This window comes from Nasonia vitripennis, chromosome 1 (genome assembly GCF_009193385.2).
Source record: "Nasonia vitripennis strain AsymCx chromosome 1, Nvit_psr_1.1, whole genome shotgun sequence".
Lineage (NCBI taxonomy): Eukaryota > Metazoa > Arthropoda > Insecta > Hymenoptera > Pteromalidae > Nasonia > Nasonia vitripennis.
This window is the reverse complement of record NC_045757.1, coordinates 8,831,476-8,854,357: the sequence shown is the minus strand read 5'-3', so window position 1 is coordinate 8,854,357 and position 22,882 is coordinate 8,831,476. Positions and strand designations below refer to the sequence as shown.

At 36.6% G+C, this 22,882-nt stretch overlaps 1 protein-coding gene across 5 annotated transcripts in view; it reads right to left on the bottom strand.

Annotated features, from left to right (window-relative positions):
• LOC100680166 overlaps positions 1 to 22,882 on the bottom strand; it is a 56,375-nt gene that overhangs the window by 16,046 nt on the left and 17,447 nt on the right. For 4 of the 5 annotated variants that reach the window (XM_016990407.2, XM_003425037.4, XM_031926347.2 and 1 more), the window contains exons 4-6: positions 17,627 to 17,722; positions 13,200 to 13,262; positions 12,322 to 12,405 (exon numbers count right to left, since the gene is read on the bottom strand). In XM_016990407.2, the coding sequence (XP_016845896.1) occupies positions 12,322 to 12,405; positions 13,200 to 13,262; positions 17,627 to 17,722 (243 nt within the window). The remainder of the gene's footprint in view (positions 1 to 12,321; positions 12,406 to 13,199; positions 13,263 to 17,626; positions 17,723 to 22,882) is intronic. The other variant, XM_016990409.3, reaches the window with a different exon arrangement.

The following is a 22,882-nucleotide window of genomic DNA, read 5'->3' as shown; positions in this document are numbered from 1 at the left end:
GTTGAACCTTATAACTCACTGACTAAAGTTCAGAATTTCGTGACAACATTCATGGTTGCATAAGGTTATAAGGACCCTATCGTATTTAGAATATTGGTATCAAAATTTGTTTATGATAATTATATGATATGATATTGTGACGGTCGTTCGACAGGATCAGCGCCAGTTTAACAGCTAGTCGGTGCGATTGCAGAGTAGCTGCGAACCACCCGCCGATGTCCGATACAGTTCTTTTATACACTTAGTTTTAATAAGCCCACTGTAGGTGTTACCCAACCCCTCTGAGTGTCACCGATTCCCTATTTTAAAGAATTTGATGTGATCTTGTATGATTACCATGGTCTTTTGCTAAGAAAAATGTTCTTTTAGTGAAATAATTGAGATTAAAAATATTTTAGAAGAGCTTATTACACTATATATTTGAAAAATATTTGATCCATTAGAATTATAAAATTAGTTGAAGAAAGCTACGTGCCAAAGAATTGGCAGCAGTTTTAATAAACTTTCCACACAAATGCTTTTGTAAAATGCATATACTTTCGATTTACAAGAAAATAGTTGTAATATAAAATAACATTTGTTACGACCTTCTTTTCTCACTAAAACTTAATTACTTCCTACTTAAAAAGTAAACATTTTACAAAAAATTAACATTACTTTCAACTTATCCGGCAGCATACGCGATAGGAAAGTTGACAATATATTTCCATTATGATGGTGAACATTGCTCAACCTGGACGATTTGCTTGCTGTTATAGAGGTTTTTGATGTTTTGTGTCGTGGGGCCTTTAATTTTGCCAAATAACCAAATGGAAATTCAAACTTTTAAGGTAGTTCACTCAAAATATTAATATTCATACAGATTGCTATAATTTTGTAAACATATCCTATTAAGTGTCCTCTATAACGTGGTAAAATTTTGTACCCCCCAAGGGGTATGATTTTTTAAGATATCGGGTCTTGAAGTTGTGTATTTTAACATGGGAAGCATAGGCTAAGTCTAAATTTAGTGTACATTTTGTTTAATTACGAAGAAAATAAATCATACAGCTTTTTGAAAAACTATACTCTAAAGTCTAAAGAACTAAAACAGGCGCTAGGAAAAATAAATGGTTCGATTTCTTGTTTGGAAAAGTTAAAATCATTACTTTTATACTTTTTACTGTGACAAAAAGAATGAAAAGTACAATTTATTCTTTTGTAAAGAATAAAACATAAAGTTTATTCTTTTTAAAGAATAAACCTCGTAGTTTAATCTGTTGTAAAGAATAAATCTCGCAGTTTAATCTTTCATAAAGAACAGATTTTTATTCTGCTATTTAAAAAAAATAAATGTAACAGTTTTATTTATTATTTCGCAAAGAATAAATCGCACAATTGAATCTTTTTCAAAAAATAAAATTTCGGTCAGCCGTTTTGAAAGAATAAATCTAGCCTTTTAATCGTTTGTAAAAAATAAAATTCGCTCTGCCATTTCCAATACACGAATGCCGACTTTTATTCTTTACTAAATGATTGAATCTTTATAAATAATATAAAAAGAATAAAAGCCAGGATTCATTCCTTTAGTATTATGGTATATATATATAATACTCTATTATAACGGTGTACTGGATGCAGTTGCTCAGTTTCCAGCTCCGCTACAATCAAGGTCCGTAGACCTCGTTACTCTCGAGAAAGAGAGTCGTCGGGATAGCACCTAGTGCTGAATAGGTTCCGGCCAGGCCAGTTATGCTGCGATCTCGTACATATGCGAGACGCAAGCCCGCGGAGGCGGCTGGGTCGGTGATGGAGCGAGGTACAAGTGTACGCGTAGGAACATGCAAAATAACGACTGTCGAGATTGTTGAGGAACTGTCACAGCGTTTATTGACAAACTATATACAGGGCTTGCATGCGAGCAAGCGAGGTCGCAGGTACGAGGGAGGATAAGGAGAGCCCTGGCGAGTGTAGCGTGAGAGAGAGAGAGAGAGAGCTGGCACTTACAATTAGCCGGTATCGCCCTGATGTTCGCTGTCAGCAGTCGCAACCCCGTCGGTGCAGTTCCGGATGCGGTAGCGAGACGCAATGTCGTATACGCACGCACACTCACACACTTCAACTTTCACTCTCCTAACAGCTATCTCCCGAAAGTACTGAGCGTCTCGCGAGGAGTCAGTTCAAAGGTCGGATCGTATCTGGCGGCACGCGTCTCAGTCGCGTGTCGCCGAATTTTCTCTCTCTCTCCCTCTCTCTCCGCCTCTCTCGCGTCGTCCAGCGGCTCTCCCCGCCTTGCCAGCGCTGGTACCTGTAACAGTGTGAATTTAGTACAAGTCTTTCTTCTCGCGGCATGCTGAGCTTATGACGTGCTAATATCGCCCGTCATACTATAAAGATTTAAACATTTGTTGAAGAATACAACTTAGCATTTATTCATTTGAAATGGTAAAGTGAAATCTTATTATTCACAAAAGATTAAATTTTGAGATTTATTCTTTACAAAAGAATAAATTGTGCTATTTATTCTTTTAAAATGGTTGACCGAAATTTCATTTTTTTGAAAAGATTAAATTGTACGTTTTATTCTTTACAAAACAATAAACTGTACCTTTTAGTTTTTTTGTCCTAGTCAAAAGTATAAAAGTAATGATTTATACTTTTCGGAAGAAGAAATCGAAGCATTTATTCTTCCTAGCGCCTGCTTGTGTTCTTTAGAATTTAGAGTGTAGGTCATGATGCAAAAACATAATACGAATCAAGGAAGTAAAAATTTGATAGGGCAAGCGCTGCTTTCTGAAAAGTTACAGCAATCGAAAGTTGTATTTCTATGCTATCAGTATATCTATATATGCGCGCAGTGTTTATCATTTTTCTAAGTTTTGAGGATATTTCATGCTCGAAGCACTTTCTGTCAATATTTTGATGTACAAAACTAAAAATTTAACATTTTCACATTTGATAACACTGCAAATTTAAAAAAATTAATTTTCTCATTCAATCTCGAATTGAGCACCAGTGGGCCAAGTGAACTACCTTAAGCTACTTTTTTGGATGTCAAAAAAATGTCACCCAGTATGGAACTCCATCGATATTTACAATAATTATAATTCGTATAAATTTTAAACGCCAGTAAACTATTTGAATTCTTTCTTTTATGTGAAGACGTTTCGTTATAACCGATTTACTTTTGTTTGCCGTTGATTTTATCAATATTTCCAATTTATTGATAAAATTGAAAAAAAAAATTGAAAAGCTATCGCAGTTTCTTGTCGACCTTCCCTTAAGGCATTTCTGGACTTAACAATGCTTTTCTATAGGTATTGTAAGCGTTTAAAAGTGTTACACACAAAAAGATATTATCTACTTGCTGTATAAATTCAAATTAAAAAAATTTCAAATTAATATAATTCATTCAAATAATTATTTATATGTGACAAACTGTGGTGAAAAAATTTATGATATGAAATAGTTAAATAGCAATTACGCATTTGGAATGAATTTATCAAATTATTCTTTAATACGATTTATAATTTAATTGTTTTCCTAACGTCATTGCTAATTTATTGACGATATTCTACAATATTATGAATATACTTTATGAATCCGTCGCTTCATAATTTTACGGTGAAATAAAAAGAATAATTTTTCATTTTTCAATATCTGCTTTATTATTAATGATGTTGTGTTTCACTAAATTTGAAAGATGTTATAAGTTTATTTGACAATATTATTAATTTTTATCAAATTAAACAATTCACATTAGGAACTATCAACCGACGGGTTTATCAAGTATATTCATAGTAGTGTAGAATCCCGACAGTAAATTAACAATGACGTCTGGAAAACAATGAAATTATAAATCGTATCAAAGAATAATGTGATAAATTTATTCCAAATGCGTAATAGCCATTTAATTAATTCATATCATAAATTGGTTTACCATAGTTTTTCACTTATATAAATAATAATTTGAATGAATTATATTATCATCAAATAAAAAATTAATAGTGAATAAAAACCAGTTTATACTTGCCGACCTTTTACCTTTTGAGAAAGGATTTATTTTAAAGATTTCACGAATTTTTAAGGGTAATAATTATAATATAAACCATTATCTCGATATATATATAACATTATACCTCACTAACTTAAAAGAGAATCATCAAACTGTTGTTAACATATTCATTATTAGTTTTAGTTCAAAAGCAACTATTAAATGAGATTTGTGAAATAAATATATGTACCCGCTAGAATCTATCTCCACAGTAATACCTACAACCAGTATCCACACATACCTCATAAACTACGGAGGGATAAGTGACCCCCGAAACCCTCGAGTAACGAGTTTCGACTAATTATGCAACTAATTTCCATGAAACTCTTGAAGGCGACGTTCATACTGTCTGCCCTGGGCATCAGGTACCTTGTAGGCCATCGCCGTCGCAATATTCGTATTCAGCTACCCCAAAAACCCCCGAGTAATGAGTTTCGACTAATTGCTTTACAACTCTTACTTACTTTTATAACACTGTAGGAGACGACGTTCATATTGTCCACCCTGAGCACCAGGTACCTCGGAGGCTATTGCCTTTGCGATATTCGTGTTCAGCAACCCCAAAAACCCCTGAGTAACGAGTTTCGACTAATTATGCTACAAATTGTCATAAAACTCTTGAAAACGACGTTGATACTGTCCACCCTGGGCACCAGGCACCTCGGAGGCTGTTGCCGTCGCGATATTCGTGTTCAGCGACGCCCAAAACCCCGAGTACCAAAGCTCGACTCATTTTAATAAATACTATGTACCGAATGCATATTTTTATTATATATATATACATTTTATTTCTAATTCTAATTGGTTTTTGGCGCGACAGAAGTTTCGAGGATAAGAACGGAAGTTGGGAGAAGAAAAAAATTAAAAAGAAAAACACAACACAAAATTTTGGTAAGCTATAGTATAACGGATCGTTCATTTTTTTTAAATAAAAGTACTTTTAATATCTTTGAAAGTAACATTGATTCGCCTGATAAAACAACGTATTTCAATAAGATATAAATGTTTGAATATTTTGTAGAGGTTAGAAAACTCCATTTCAAAGAATATATAAGGTTGCGGTGCGCCTGACAGCGCGTACAGTGCTGTAGTACTTATACTTGCCATCGGGTGCGCTACCGCGCCCCTTGATAAACTAATCGATTTCATAAGCTGTAAAAAAACGTTGCTGAGATAAGCAAAAGATCTATCTTTTCTCAAAATTTCAACTTAATTTAATTTAGTAAACTCCCGTAATTGTACGACGTGGAAACCCATTTTTGTTTGTTTTCGATTATTAGTTCAAAAACTTATCACCAAAATGGCTTTCGATTTTTACAGAAAATTTATATAATCATTTTTTACTGTCATTAACATTTTAAAAAGGTTGGACAATTTTGTTTTAGAGATATTAATTTTTCAAAGAAATTACCATTTTTTATCATAACAATTGAACGGAACAGTCAATCTGGAAAATCTTGCGAAATAAAGTGAGCAATTTATTGCTTTTAAAAACACTATTGCTGCATTTATTGTGTGAATTTCATCTTTTAAAAAAGCAAATATATTTTTTCTTAAATCGAAAAATGGCCATAAAATGGTCCGAATCATTAACAAATTTGTCGGAATTTCGAATCAGAATATATGTGTATGCATGTCAAAATATATTACGATTCGTCGCGCGAATGTATGAAATGATGGTTGCAGTTTGTAAATATGAAGATGGAAAATTGAAGTTCAATGGAACACATGGTGAATGTTATACTAAAAATGCAACATTGATGTTTACTGGTGAAAGTGAATCTGGACACTGGCTTGTTTTAATCCCAGTTCATAAAAAAACCAACGAATCACTTGTTGAGGAAACAGAGGATAATTTGCCATCTGCTCAAGTAATCGACTCATTCAACATGGTTGAAAAAGTCGAGAAAGTAATTAAATCAGACGCCCATGTTGAAGTATCCATTGGCATAGTAGAGGCTATTGAGGAATCTGTTTGCAATGAAGTTGATGTACTGAATCAGTCTGTAACCAAAGATGAGTCGAGTACTTTAATAAGTATTAAGGACAAAAATGATAGTGTCAGTAGATTAGCAGATAACAGTGATGAAATACATAGTTTTGAAGTCACCTTCGATCTGTACTTTACAGAGTCATTCTTCTATGAGCAGTACATACATAGAAGTATCAAAAATTTTATCACGTGCTATCATTCATGGCTCGTTAGATAAAACTGTGCAGGATAGGAATTTCGATTTTGAGAAATGCTTTGACTATACGGACCAGCAGCAAGAAACGAACTATAATTCCAAAGTTTCAGATGTCGAAAATGATGGTAATAGTTCTGAGAAAAATATTGAAATAGAAACGGAGTGTTATGAAAATGTTCAGGATACCACGTTATACTTAGAAGGAAACGGACAATGCAGAATCAATGATGTTAATGTTAATACTGCAGCAAGTGTTCTAAGTGACGACAAAGTACGTTAATCGCAGAAGAACGGGAACAAATCAATAATGGAGAAGTATACAACCAGTATGAATTCAAATCGGATGATGATACGATTAGTAAAGCTAATGAAGAAAAGAAAACTGAGAAGTCCTCAAAATTGGAAAAATTAAATAAATCTCAATCAAATAAATTTTTCAAAACCGAAAGAGATTTGAGGAAAAAGCCATATACGTTAAAATTTCATGAATCAAACGATGAAGATGATTTTGGTAAAAAAGTTGAAACGAATCATTCTGCTAAGAAAGTTGAACTGAAGATACTTTCAAAATCTGAAGATAAAATCAGTGAATTCAGTGGAGAAAGTAGTACAAATGAGTCAGATGTAGAACAGGAGCAAAAATCGAAAACCAAGAAAGTCAAAAAAGGCAAAAAATACATTGTAGACATTGGTGAATACGAAGTTGATCCTGCATCTTTTAAAGATTCATTTGGATGGATTAAGAATGAAAAAATTAAAGATTTCATTAAGAATTTCATGACTGTCGAACTTCTTTGCACGTGTTCATTAAGATTCGTTGGGTCAATTCGCTATAACAGAGAGGACATCGTAGTTTATGCTAAATGTCGAAGAGTTAACCATAAACTAAGTTTTCGCTTTTACCTATCCCAGTTAGGTGAAGAGGATCCTCTAGCGAAACTTACAATATCTAGCAGTAATGAGCTTAAATTTGTGCATGACGAGTCTGACGGACCAATGGTATATGAAACTTTAAAAGAAGATGAACGTAAAGTTCAAAAGGTATTGAAACATGAAAGAGTGTATACCTATGTTGAAGAGCAAAAAATTAATACAAACGTAGAATTATTCAGATGGATATCTAGGAAAGTTGAGAAAATACAATACTTATTGCAAGGTTAAATCTGAAGCGAATTGTGCAAACCGACTGAAGTTAGAGTCTCTTGATCTTGCAGATTTGAATCAACTTTGGGTAGAAGAGCAAAAAAAAAGATGATCCATTTCTTCGAAGTACAGGAAACCCTTTAAGTGCGATAATGTATAGAGAAGCTGAATTAGATATCGCAATTAAAGAGGAACCAGTTGTTTTGCACATAGATGCAACTGGAAGCTATGTGCGCAAGCCGTACAATGTGCCATGTAAAAAGATATTTTACTATGTTATATTATTCAAAGGAAAGACTGATATTGTTAAGTTAGCTCATTTGATTACATGCACTCACACAGTGGTATCAATCAGTCAATTTTTAAAAGAATACAAGTATTTTGTTTTAGAGAAAGTAAAGAAGTGGCCGATTGCAAAAGTCGCTACCATTGACTGGTCGTGGGTATTCATTCATGGTCTATCGATTGAGTGGAATGGGATGCAGATTGTTAAATATTTAAAAATCATGTATAAATATTGTGTAGCAAAAAAATCACCTAGTAAAGATTTGATGTTGATTAAATTGTGTTATGCGCATTTCATGCACATGGTATCAACTACAATCAAAAAGAAATTTCCAGAATACAAAGAATTTAAGTCTTTGCTATTAGAATGTATGGCTCTTTTATGCCTTTCCAGAGAATTGAGCGAAACGGACATGCTATTCAAGAACATTATTAAATTGCTGTGCAGTCCAAACAAAAAACATGTTCAAGATTATGTAGCTGTCCTACTAAACCACAAAAGTAAACATCCAGAGGAGATAAAAGTTTTAGAAGAAGTGGATAAACTTTCAGATGATGGTAAAGTACTGGACGATGAAGATAGCGATACTATCTATAGAAGTTCACCCTTTTTCCAATGGTATGAAAGTATAGCGTATGAAACTTTAAAAGACATTGATGAAGCGGAAGCCACTGATAGCGACGATGAAGAGACTGAGATTGGAATGCCCAATGAATTCTATGCGCCAAAATTTATTGAACATTTAAGAACAAAGTGGATGCCGTATATTGTAATGTGGAGCGCGTTAGATTGAAACTAATTGGTTCCAATATATCTCGAATAAGTAATGCATACGTTGAAATTTCTAACAGAACAACAAAAGAAATTGATTTTGGCGGTAATTTTCGAGATCGATTGCTGAACGAATATGGCAGTTAGAAAATAGAACTAAATCGACAGTTGCAGGTGAAATGTTGGATGCAAAAATAAAACCGAAGGCAGTACAAAAAAAAGCCAAAGTATCCTACAGTGCAAAATGATGCAGATGACGACGATACACTGCAGTTAGAGCCAAGAGCAATGAAAAAGAAAAAAGCACAAAAAGAGAAAAACGCAGGTGAACCTCCATCCAAAAAGAAACGGAATGCAGTTACCAGAAAATCGTCAATGAAAAATAAGGCGAAAACAGTGCCACGTAAGGTAAAAAAAATTCACAAGTTTCCGGAAACGGAATCTAATCCAGTTTCAGAAGAACAGTAGAATCCCCCAAAAAAGATTATTAAAGGTGTAGGACATTAAAAAAAAATAGGCTTGGGCAAACTCATGAGATTAGTAATGGACGAAGATCATAAAGTAGATGTAGAGGCAGCGCTTGCAAAGAGAAAGAATTTAAAGAGATCACGAGGACATGAGACAAATAACTCGAATCAAGACGATGTTGAGTTTAAAAGCTCAAAAAATGATACATTACTTGGAGAATACAGTGGTAATGAAGAACGTAGTGAAGTGCTCGTTGATTCAATTGCAGAGCATGCTATCACGAAAGACGTAGGAGAAGAAGAAAACGAAAGTTCCACACCTGCTAAGAGAAAATGTAATGTGAACGAAATGATAAAAACGCAAACCATTACAGAATTGAAAACATTTTGCAATGGTCTAATACGAAATGTGGAATATTATTTGTTATCTAAGTCATCAACGCCTATAGTTAGTCGATACACTAATCGGCATTCAGTTACTTATGAAAATTTTCAATTATTTGCAAAGGAATTCTCAACGTTACGACAGAAAATATGGATCAATGGAATTGTGATAAATTCATCTCTAGAACCAAGAAACGCATAAAAAATAATTTGTTACTTCCGTATTTGTACTGTAGTCACTGGCGACTAATGTACATAAAAATAGAAGAAAGAAAAATAATGCTGTTAGATCCATATGGAAATGATTCTGATAAGGATAGAGCTGTCAATGCACTTATAAATTTCAGAGAATTTTGCGCATCCGACGCCTCATTTGCAACATTACGAAATATCGAATGGAAAGTAGAAGAAGTGAAAAATCGCCCGTACCAACCACATGACGATGGATATAGTTGTGGATCATATGTAATGCATTACTTGCTTTGTCTGGGATGAGGACAACAATTCGATATGAATTTTAATCCATCAACATATAGAAATAAAATCGCATACACATTATTATTAAAATCTGAGAATATGGAAAGCATATGCTTGAATTGTCCTGCAACGACATGTGGGGAAAAATGTATAAAATGTACAATATGCAAACGTAAATGTCATGAACGCTGTACTTTTAAAGCAGAAATTGATACAGATGATGAGGAACGAGTATTAAAAAAGGTAAGTGGTCCAACTGATATTACGCGAAATCAGTTACTTCCATTTGTTTGTAAACTGTGCCAAAGATACTGCCAACATGAAGAAAAAATGTGAGAAACATATTGAAATATAATTAATTAACAAATTTGATCATTGCTTATTGCAATAAAAGGTTTCTGAGATAGGATTCAAGGTCAACATGATGTTGGCAGTAAATTAATTGATAGCATAGGTGTTGATACTAATCATCATGCGTCTAGTTAGTGTACTGTCAGTATCATATTCTTTCAACAAATCCTATAACTTTTGCAAATAAATAATATCAAAAATCATTTTCATGATTACACGCAATCCGAAACTCGTAAACAAAAAACAATCTTAGGTAGAGTAACACTTGCTTTAATACAAAAGAAATAACGCATAAAAACGATGGCAAGCATACGTTAACTCCTGAACGACAAACAATGTTTGTCAGAGTTACACTTGCTCTGATATAAGAGGAATAATGAATAAAAGCAATGGCAAAAGAAAGTAAACTCCTGAACGATAAACAATGTTTGTCAGAGTTACACTTATCCCTGATATAAGAGGAGTAATGAATAAAAGCAATGGCAAAAGAACGTAAACTCCTGAACAACAAACGATGTTTGTTAGAGTTACACAACCTAAGACAAAAAAATAAGAATAATAATGCTATCGCAAGTACCAAATGAACATCAAATACGCATTAGGTGCGTTAAGGTAAGTATCAGGCAAGTATAAAGCAATTATTCTGAATTGTTAATATCTTATTTCAATATGTAATAATATTTTACTATTTGATACAAAAAAAATCTAAATCAAGCGTCCATTCATTACAAAATACGAATAAATGACAAAAATTATTCGAAGGTTTATGTAAACAAAAATTCTGAAAAAAAACTAACTCGCATTAATGAAAATATAATACGTCATAAAATCCGAAATGACATAGGCTACTGGGCTTTTGGCCGCCATTTTGAAACGGTTCCTTATCTCGGATCTTAATGAATTTTTTTCTGGGGTGTACATTATCCATTAAAACAATAATCCGTCATAAAATTCCAGTGACTCACATTAATAAAACTTTGACACGTCATATAAGCTGAAATGACATACGCAACGGACTTTCGGCCGCCATTTTGAAAATGTTCCTCACCCCGGATCTTAACGAAATTTTTTTCTGGGGTGTATATTATCGATTAAAACAATAATCCCTCATAAAATTCCAGTGACTCACATTAATAAATATTTGACACGTCATATAAGCCGAAATGACATACGCAACGGACTTTCGGCAGCCATTTTGAAAGACTTCCTCACCTCGGATCTTGACGAAATTTATTAAGGGAGTGTAAATTAGTTATTAAAACAATAATTTGTCTTAACAATCCAGTGACTGCATTAATGAACATTTTATTCGACAATAAAGCTGAAATGGCATAGGCTAATGGTCTTGAAGTATTCCAACCCCTATTTATTGTTGATTTGAGGGTTGTTCCATAGTTTTTTATGTTGCAATCATGTTTTCCAATGCTATTTTTCACATTCAAGGCGTTTACAATTGAATTTGGAACGACTTCCGAATTTACGAATTCGTTGCACATGCAACGGTGCAAACTTCAACTTCATATATAATGGAATTTAACGATGTACGTCTGACTATATACATATCTTTTCTACTGCGCGCAGACCTCGCTATGAAATTTCGCTATAATATGTCATGCGTACATTGTTGCGCGTTGTATACGTTGCAACGCATTTATATTATTATACAAAATTTAATACACGACGATACTCGCTCTGATGGCAATTATTTTCCGCTTATTTAAATACCGGCAAAAATTTTCAAAGATACAGTCACAATGTCGTAAATACTTATGTCCCACTCGTTTTCGTCTTTCGGGCTTTCTACGCAAAAAAGAAGAAAGCTCCATTATCTTTCATAGCGCAAAACTGCTTCGCCTCACGTTCGTCTGTATCGTGTACGCATTCACGACTTTTTAACATCGAGAGTGACGCGCGTTATATGTCGGAAGCGTATAACCGCGAGCATAAAAATATGCTTACCGTATCCAACTGAAGAGAGATATGCAGTTTGTATTGCGCATAACTCGCATAACGTGCTTCGGGTTTATGCATCTTCTTATTCCATGGTATTTAGAGATATGTCGTGAATGTTCGGCTCTGATGATTTCGTATTTTAAATAATATAACGGAAAATAGAATAAAAAATATAAACACGTAGGAGTTCACAGATAAAAGAAGAAAAAGTGAGAGAAAAAACAAGCATATAGAGTAGGACATGCATTGAACATCGATAATACTAACCCTGTGCTCGCAATCGTCGGACGCGGTGCCACGGCCTGCGGCGTACTCCTGATACTGCGAGATTACGCACAGCACCGAGTACATCTGCGTTTGACGTTTCGTGCGAAAGAGAAGATAAAAATGTTAATTTCAGGCATGCAGCGCTGCCCCACGATATTTTTATTCTATTCTTTGCGCGATTCTTTGAGTTTGACAGCTTGGAATGAAATATGCTATACTCGCGTTTTTTTTTTAAATAAGCGATAACATTGTTCAGCAGATTAAGTATGCAGCAAAAAGTTGCAGCCGCAGCTGCGGTATTTCAAAATGAACGAGACCGAGAAGCCCGCACAGGTCGCCGTAATTTAGCATCAAACGTTAGCTGAATTTCAACGATCTAAATCAGAAACCGCAGAGTCAGCACGTCTTCACCTTCAAACACCTGCGAGAGCTTTGCTAACGTTCTAGAAGCCGACGACGTCTCTCTCTTCTTAGAAGCCAGCTAGGCCCCTAGATAAAATTACCTACTACGACTCTAATACAATAAAAAAAAAAGTATTTTCTCGATGTAAAATTTTTTAATACGGAATTCAAAGAATTCAAGGATTCCGAGAACTAAAGCTGACCTCGCAATTCCCGGCTGCGCGATCTCTCTCATCTGCCGACGATGCCATCGATAAATTTCCATCATTTTCCGCATGCGACAGGAACAAATCCGATCCCCTCTCGCGCACTTCCCGACAAGATCATAACCGAAGTTAGCCTCGCTGTCGACTCTCACACCCTCTGTCTCTTGCGCGCGTGGAATCTGGGTCAGAAAGTCTCGTGTCCGGGAAGAGAGACGAAACGTTGGGGTTATAAGTGAACAACAGACTATCGTCGTGTATAGATATACTCACGTTCAGGCACAGGAGGAAAAAGTCGAGCGTGATGACCATCGCCGTTATAGGGTTGAAGTCCAGCTGAAACGGAGAGATGATTATTATATTATTCTGCAGACGAGTATAGATCGATCCTGTGTAGTATTATTATGTTGGCATTGGTGCGACGGGGAAGGAGGCGTTTCGAGTGATTGCAGTTAGAATTGATTAAATGCAGGATAAGAGGTGTTCGTATTCGTCGATGATATAATTTTCAAGGGTAAGCCCATACAAATCAGTCAACATGGCACACTTTTCGCTCAGCGAAAATTTCTTTACATAACCGAGCGAAGCGACTGCGCTATAGCGTACTTTGACATGGTCACGAAAGCCGGGGCACTTTGTCCCTTCTGTGCTCGCGTTCGCACGCTCGAGGGAGTACAAGCAGTGCAGCTTTGACAGGGCATAACCATCAAAATGTGTCTGAAAGCTTTGTCGGGATGCACTTCAACGGGGTGTGAGGAGAGCGAAGCACGATGAGCGGCAAAGGGGCAGATATCGAGCTTGCAAGCTCGTGCGTTTACGTATATGGGTAAAGAGAACGTGGCTTCTGTGTACTGCAGCTTTTCTCTTTGGAATAGAATCCGAAAGACGAGTTGGTGTAACGAGCTCTTTTCGTAATTGGACTTTCGTTTGTAACTCGAGAGCTTTTTTCAAGTGGAAAATTTGAGTTTATCGTATATCCCTGTGACAATCTGATGCTGCATCGGGAGCGTTAACTGCGCTGCGATGCTGGAAGCTGCTCTTCAAAGGACTGTAGTTGCTCAGGTAGAAAAAAATAGAAATTAAGTTTCGGTCGTCAAAATGGTTTGGAAAGTGCACTTATTTTCCAAACTGCGTCAGTCATTTAAAAAATTGGGCCATGTCAATGATTGCGCTGCATGCAACTGACAAATAAAGAGTAATAGGTTTTTTCTTTGATTTCAATGGTCCCTCGCGGCAACAACTCGTTCAATTCTCTCCTTTTATTTTTCAATAAAATCTGCAAACTCAATACAAATTGCAACTATATAACACACGTGTACACGTGCATAGGGGAAAACAATACACCCACACTATCCGAGCCAAATCAGAACAAACTTTTCTCGAAACCATTCCACCTCTATCCCCTTCCGGTTGACGCGCGAACTACATATGAGAGAGAAAAAGCACACGTTAGGGGGGTGGGGTGGTGGTAGAAAGAGAAGAAAAAATTACGCAATAGAGACACGTGGAGCAGCTGATCCGCGCACTGGATCGGCTTGGGAGAGGCGCATCAGCGCGTGAGAACAAAGGCAAATAGAGGCGACTTTTTCAACTCGGCGCCGATGCTAAAAGAGGTAAAAAAAATAGAGTACGTGACTGACTCTGGTTCGCGGAACAAAAACGCAGTCCTTATTTGCCGATACATCCAGAGCTTTGTTCGGATATCGGAGCGCGCACAGTGTCTCGTTTGCTTTGTTGCGGCTGTTCGCGGGTGCTTTGCTTTTTAGATGCTTTTTCGGCAGCTTTACGATCGCGAATTTCTGCTCTTTTATGGCGGCCTTGTGTGTGTTATTTTGGAAATCTCTATTTTTATTATAAATATTTCACATTTATTTTGCATTACTGATGCATTTGATGAATCTAATATGTTTTACAGTCGACGAATGACTTCAGCCGAACGTTTGAAGCGAATAATACAACTGAAGCTTTATTATGGAAGCGAGAAGTCGATCGAAAGCTTGCATTCAATAAACTCTATTACCGTAACTATGCTCTAATCATACTTTGACGCGGCGCGATCATGAACAGAGTTCATAAACTTCCCGGTTAACTGCATCACCTCATCATCCTCGAACAATAGGCTTCGCAGAACGAGTTAACTCAATAATAACTTTTATGCGTACAGTTAAATTTAATGCTTGCTCTTTCTCTATTGAACTTTTATACATTAAAATTTTCAGCAAAAAAAAATATTTTACAATCGGTCGTATCAAAAACCAAGCTCGTAAAAGTGGCAATTTTTTTATTAACACATCTATCCACTCAATTTTATCGCGTCATCGAATAGATGCAAACGATATACACGGTACAACAGAAGTTCAACGCATCGTCGTAAAAAGCAGCATCGTCACCACAGCGTATATGTACAGACTGTCGCTTCGCTCGTCAAACCCGACGATAAAAAACGCATACATGGTTGGGCGCGTACACTGATTGAGGGGGTCAACTGCACAGAATTCTTATTTCTGAGGGGTAAAAAGGGCCAATATAAAGCCGGCCTGTTTATCCTCTTTCGTCGCCGTGTCCGATGCCATTTATCTCTCGAGTTCGTTGCTCGCGTAGGTGGAAGCGTCGCGCGATCGTCGTCGTTCGACTCGGTTAACTCGATCTTGTAACGTCGCGCGAGTTCGTATTCTTGGCTCGACGGGGATTTGCCGGATTGTTGATCTAAGCTGTTGTTGCTGCGAAAAAAGTGGAGTGGCTTGTTTGCTTTACTTTGGCGAAATATTAGACGAGCTGAAGCTTTTATCACATCAAATTTTTATGACATTCTTTTTGTAGTACACGGTTTTGCTGAAAATAAATTTTCTTTCAATAATTTGTCTCCCGCACGGAAACCTCTTTACGCGGCGAGTGATCGATAAATTCTTTTATCTCTAAATGCCGAATGATTCAGTGTTTCGCGTTCTTGTTTTGATTATTCCAAGATTACTCAGCGATATAATTTTGCGTCAATACCAATCGCGCAGTTCAATGTTTGCGCTTATACCAACATCATTGTTTTCGGAGTCCATAAACATTATGTACAGAGTCTCTTGTTTTCGTTTGAGTAATTAAATTACGCGTTACTGAATCGTCGGTTAATATTTACTTTCGTCGAAAACTCGTGTTTACTTTTCTATTACGTGGAAATGTGTAGGTGATATTCAATTAAACTCTATACGTTACACGTGCAAAGTGGCGCTGTTTACACAGAGGTCGAAATAAAACGAGAGATCCTTCTTCCGAGACTACAACGGTATAGAAAGTGACAAGCCGCAAAGTCATATTATATTTGCCGAGGAATGATCTGTAAATAGCATAAAATAGAAATCGCAATCGCGTCACCACCCGAGAATAAAAAAATTTTCCTTTAGTCATTCGGCAAATCCTCGGAATGGATCATCGCAAGCTTTCATCCTTCCATTTGCACCTGCTCCATTCGACCACGTCCGACTAAATCCTGCGCTCTAGCGCTCTACTATACTCGGAACTAACCCACACGGCTCGTCTATACCTGAGCCGCCTTAGTTCTCGGACTCCAGGAAACTATATCCTATAGTACACACACACACACACACACACACACACCCCCACATACACACACACACACACGAGAGGCCATCAGTTACGCGCGTCGTTGTTTTGAGTTACGCCGGTAGGAAATTAGTTTTGTTTCGGCGGGAAGATGGGAACGTCAGAAGTTGTTTAATGAAAGAAGCAGCTCTCGAGAAAGAAGAAAAGTTGCCGTGCGAAGCTCCGAGTTTTATGAATGTGGACTGCGCTTGACATTACGTTTTTCGTGCTCGAGTAGTGCGTGCGGTCGTTTAATCCCCTTTAGAGACTTAAACAAGCTTCGAGTTTGCGAGTTTTTTCTCGCCGATGATAGGGCCCGATGATGGTGAAAAATAGCCGAGTGCCGTTGTGTATATCGAGTTTTTCGAATTAAAATAGTTTGGATGGGTTTATGAGGATTTATGACTTCGACGCTATTCGGATCTATGTTGACATTATTTATAAAGACACAGTTATTTCCCTCGGAAGTTTTATGTTTTAGCTTGATTCAATGTAATACAATTAGCTGGGTGATACGTATTGTCTGTAGTACTCTCAGTGGGCTAATTAAAGAATTAGTGTCATATATTATACTCTTGGGAGCTTATACATTATGAATACATAAGCGTGACACAGGTTCTCGGAGCTACAATTCTATTACATACTGTTTCGGTTAAAATTGGAGTCTCGAAATGAATATTACTTTCGTACGATGTATGCAATTATTCGAGAAGTTATAAACTCAATCTATCAAATATTATTACAGTATCAAAGTCCGAATATGCGAATTCAACACATTTAATTCAGTTCCCAAATATCTATATGAGAGAGTGACGTGACAAATTGCTTGACTATTGTTTTCTATTCGCGAATCCAATCCAAACCGCAATTAAATAAATTCTCTCCTCAGAAACCTAATGAACTTAGCAAACGCTTTTTTTCCTCGCGGAAAAAGAGGTATAACTTTAAGATTCCTGAAGCTTCAGGTGAATCGACCTCAGGGACGATAAAGTAGGTAGGCACTTACTTCGACGAGAAATTAGCAGGCTCTCGACTCGCGTCTAAATGCAAATGAGTGTAGCTCTTCGCTCGAGTACAAGTTGCAGAAAAGAGAGACAGTGGCTTACCGAGACGAAGAAGAAGAGATATATCAGGTGCGAGATGTCGACGATGCTGCAGACTATCACTATGCAGATCCAGGGCACTAGGAACAGCTTCTCGTCCTGTAACAAAAAGATTTTTTGTCATTAGAATCGAGCGATAAATTTATTAGAATAAGTATGAGTATATGGGAGAGGGAGAGGGATTAGGCCAACGGTGTGCAGTTATTAATCATTTTGATCGAGTGCGTCAGGGCATATTAGAATTATTCTGGTGTCCAGATGGATGGAGGGACGGTTCCATTTCTTTTTTCTTTCTTCCTCCATGGCGTCGATCGACGAGGTGATTGTCTGATTTATGCTTGGTTTTTTTTTTATTTGCGAGTAGCTCTCATTGTTGAGAATTGATTGTCTAGACAGAAATTGTATTTTTTCCGAGCATTTTGATAAATAAATCGCGCGATTTTCCCACTGTCTAGACGCGGACTCATGCATCATTTATGAATCGTTCGCAAACTGTTCGCGGTTTATTACTCTAGCGCTAAGCGAATTTTCGATCAGCGAAAGAATTATTACCAAAATACCAAAACTTTATGACTTTCGAGAACATAGAATAGATATAGCGGATGTCATTGTCTGTCGCTTGTTATTGCCAGTTAAACGTCCCATTAACTTTCAAACTATACGATCATCTGCATGTTATTAGATGCGTATGAATATACATCGCAATATGTAGTCGCGCGTAATTGTATAGTCTCGGAGCACGAGGATCAAAGCGACGTTAAAATAATTAGTCATGATCCCCGCGCGCTCGCGCGTTGTAATCGATTAAAACGATTTACATTTCAGCGCACATACATCACGATTTGGTCAAACTAGGAATGAAGGCGCGCTTCGCGCGCTCTTGATTCTATCTCTGTCTAATAACACTGGTAGAAAATCGACCATAAGTGTTGGGCGGCACACTAACGTCTACTAATATTTTATAAGCATGTAACATGTTACTAAATCCCTCAAAACTATTGTTTAATAAATATATTAATAATGCTCAATGTCGTCATCATTGGTTTGAATAGTGAATTTGAAGAAAAGTTCAGTATAAAAGTCAGTGGGTTTGTCTATCATTACAATGCCATTTATTTGCATTATAAAAAAGCTTTACAACTGAAATTTTACACAGGTACTTACTACGCTAGCTAGAAAACATGTAACCTAGATGATTCTGATTTAACTGTTTTCATTCATATTTTCACATCGAGGCCCATATGAATTTTTTAATTTAGCGTATCAAATTTTGCTTGTAGACAGTTACACAGAGACTATCATCTCTAGCATATTGTATTTCTGATTTCCAGTGTATTCTTACATAAAGAAAGTGATAAGTATTTTAGCTTTTTAGTCAAGGCATTATAATTAGAATTTTGACTTTTAACAGTTGTGAGAGATTTTGAGACCGATACCTGTTTCTCCATTTTTGCATTTTTTCTCATTCTTTCTCATCAGTGTCGGAGTCGAAATCAGAAGTTTTTCAGTTAAGGTTGAATCAACTTTAAATATCTGTTCACAATCACAAAAGAAATCTATATGCAAAATATGAGCTCTCTAGACCTGTTAGTTTCTGAATGAGAATAAATGCAAAAATGGAAAAACAGGTATCGGTCTCAAAATCTCTCACAACTATTAAAAGTCAAACATTTCTACCAAGGTTATGAGTTATGACTGTTTTGAGGGTTATGAATTTGAAGCGCGGTTCTGATCTCGTTGCCTAGGCAACCAACCAGCAACCAATCAGAATCACGTATTAAATGCTTCACAACAAAGGCCATCATTTTTTAAAGAGAGGATTATTCAACTCCAAGAGCGACCTTTCCTAATCCCGGCGCGAAAACGAGTTCAGCTCTTCTCTCATAAATTCCAATATATTGCGCGAAAATATAGCGACAGTTCTGGAAGTGTCGTTAATCACTCGTCGATTAATTATCGCCCTGCGGCTTTTAAATGGCTCTACTTTTAAAAGAAAATCGCGAAGAAATTGGCCGGATTACTCACACCTGCGACCGCGCGATTATTAGGGGTCAAAGCCTGCTTGTAGAGCTGAAAATTAAATTTCCGGAGTGAAATCACGTGTATCTTTAATCACGCGCCAGCGCTTGAACGTGCATTATTCATATAAGAACATGAGACTGTATAGTGTGACTGGTGGTTCTGGATGGATTTTTGTTATTATGTTGTTAGAGGTTCTGCGGAGTTTGTTGTGACATTGTGGTGATTGATCATTTTAATGATAGTGATGGATGTGGGCTGCGTTGTTTCAGAGGGATGATTTTAAAGTTTAATTTATTAGCTGATGGTGTATAACTCTTATACAATCGAGCGTTTACACTGGTTCAAAAAGATAATGCAGATCGATGCTGTGAAATATCGGCAAAGTTTCTAAAATCCTTTGTTCGCGGGCAAGAGAAAGAGCGTGGGGAAAATCGATGTATTCGAGAGCTGTATGATAAAAAGTTCCGAGTACTGCAATCAGATAACTTTTGTAGTAAATTTTAGTTGGCGAAAAAATTATCCCGGAAAAATCTCTCTGCGTAAGCCGAAAATAATGGTCGTGCCTTCTTCTCTATTTCGAAAGCACTTGTTATTTTCACAGAAAACAATAAAGATTCAATGGTTTTTCAATCTTTTAAAAATTTTAATTCTTATCAAAAATTTTTGGTATAAATAAAAGGAATAATTAAGACACTGAACACAAAAGAACAAGTCTCATATAAAAGCCTCAAACCTTAAAATTCCAGTTAATCTCCCGTATCCACTACTAGCATAAAAAAACTTCCTCCCCCTTTTCAACCAAATCGAAGAGGACTACTCAGTCCGTATCTCCAATCCGCTCGATAAGACGACGCGCCCATACTCCCCTTCTCAAACACGCACGCGTTGGTCGTCTAAGAACATTCGAATTAATTAATTTCGATTCGGGCACGTGGTTTGGGCAGGATATCGGGACGAGATTGTCGAAGGATTAGCATGAGAAAGTCGTAAACCGACTAATTGCAGCAGCAAACGCGTCGCGCTTTTGAATCTGCCGATGACTTTTTGGCCGGGGAAAGCAGTACCGTTGCTACTCGGGATTTTCTTGTTCGATTTTGCGAGGAATCAAGATTTTTGTTTTGTTGGAGCGTGTCACAGGCTTTAAATTTTTGTGTATTTAATTGAAGTGCGCTTTTGTTGTTGAGAGATTTATTTCCAAAGGAATATTTTTTTATCATGCGTACAGCAAAAGTTTGTTTCCTTTACATTTGAATCACATTTTTTCATTCAAGTAATATTCATGCTTCTTGATTCGAAATTTGACGATTATTGTTTGCATTCCAAAGTAAAGCAAATTTTAGCACTGTTTGCTTTATTGATTGTAATTTCGCCATGTGCGATGTATGATATTTATAATGATCCTGTCGACACGTGGACGAAATTAAACACGCACCATATGCATAATTAAGCGAAAGCCAATATAACTCTTCTAATTGATTATGGATCATTCGAAATTTCATGTACCCGTTTTAAAAATCTATCAATCGCGTAAATTATACAAACCGCATTTATATCTTAATTAAGCTATTTGAATGCAACATTTTGGTTCAACTCTCAGCATATTTTAATTCAATTCTGTCAATACTGCAACGAACGTTAAATCGAGTATACACCTCTCTTATAAAGCTCTTCGAATGCTCGGGAAAAATTGGCATTCCTACACAATAAACGAAGACACATAAAATCTTTGAACAAAGAAACTAAGTCCTCGCGAAAAATCCCCATTTGGTCCGCTCTACTTTTCCGCCAAGTCAATCAATGGAAAACAGGAGTGACGTGCTGCTCCAGCCCAACCCTGTAGCGACCGAAATCACCAAGTTCGACGATGGATTCACCTTCGACTCGCTGATATTTATACACCGCAGAAGATACACCCCGACGACGCGATAAATCCGACGCGAAGATCTATATTTTTTCGGACTCTCCGAGAGAATAGTCTGAATCCGAGAGAATTCGCGCGAAATATTGATACTAAGGGAGAAAAGTCATGCCATTGGACCGTCGTTTCTCGTTTATTTACCTGTCTGCTGTATCGGAAGCTATAGCAAGGTTTTTTCGCTCCTGCGTGTAGGACTGCAAAGTTGAAAACTTAACTTTTGACTCGGAAACTCTTGGGTAGAAGCTTCGCGAAAAGTTGTGCTGTTACTTTCAGGAGAGATATCGAGAGGTTCATTTGAATTTGTGGGTGTGTAAGTTTAGCATCTGAATTTCACAGTGGAGTAGTAATTTCAATTAGAGGTATGAATTGTTAAATTTGATTAAACCTTTAGTTTTCGCTATCCTACGCGGCATAGCTTTTTCATATAAATATAAAATAACAATTTATCGTGCAAAGTACTATGCCGTGTATGGATGCATGCAGTATATAATATTGTATGTACCATCGAAAGTATAACATCCAGATGTCGGTCGTGAGTCCCTATATTGAACTTCATACTCAAAAGCGTTATAGGGAGTGGTTCGATAGCGTCATGTTTGCACGTCAATCTCGACAAGGCAATATGCAAGAACGTGAGACACCGGAAGAGATTGTAATAAAAGTATGACACAGCTAATCAAGCTTAAATACCAATAAAATTCGATGGCGTAGATAACAGTTAGCAGTCCGAATGAAACCCAAGTAAACCCCAGAACTCTCTGCCACAGGGTGGCATTTCAGCTCAATATCGATAAATTTACGAGCTTTAGTCTTCCACGTATACCATAATGTTGTTGCAATACTCAAAAAGTCACGTGTCTTTAGGGAAATATCGAGTTTTACCGATACATCTACACGGAAAACTGACAAAGCGCCGGTGACCTATATAGATATACTTCTAGTCTTTGAAGACGCATCGACTCTTCGACCTGTTACTTTATGGGTATATGTAACTGCTTGGTATATGCGAGATGTATCTTTTTTGCCGATCGTTGCATGTTCTTCTTGTTGGGTAATATAAAAGTTCGATCGAGTATATGAAAGAAAATGACCGAATAATTTTTTATTTGAAAGTAAAGCGGTAGATTCATAGTGGTCTCACTGTTTTAAATGTGATCAAGAAAAGACAACACTTCAACTGTGATGCGTTGCTAAACTTGTATAAATACTATGCTTTACTACGGCTTTGTATCTCAGTATAATTGCTTTGTCATCAATTAAGTTATCTACGCAAGTGTAGATAACTGACGAAGATAAGGGACATCAAGAGGACTTTAAAA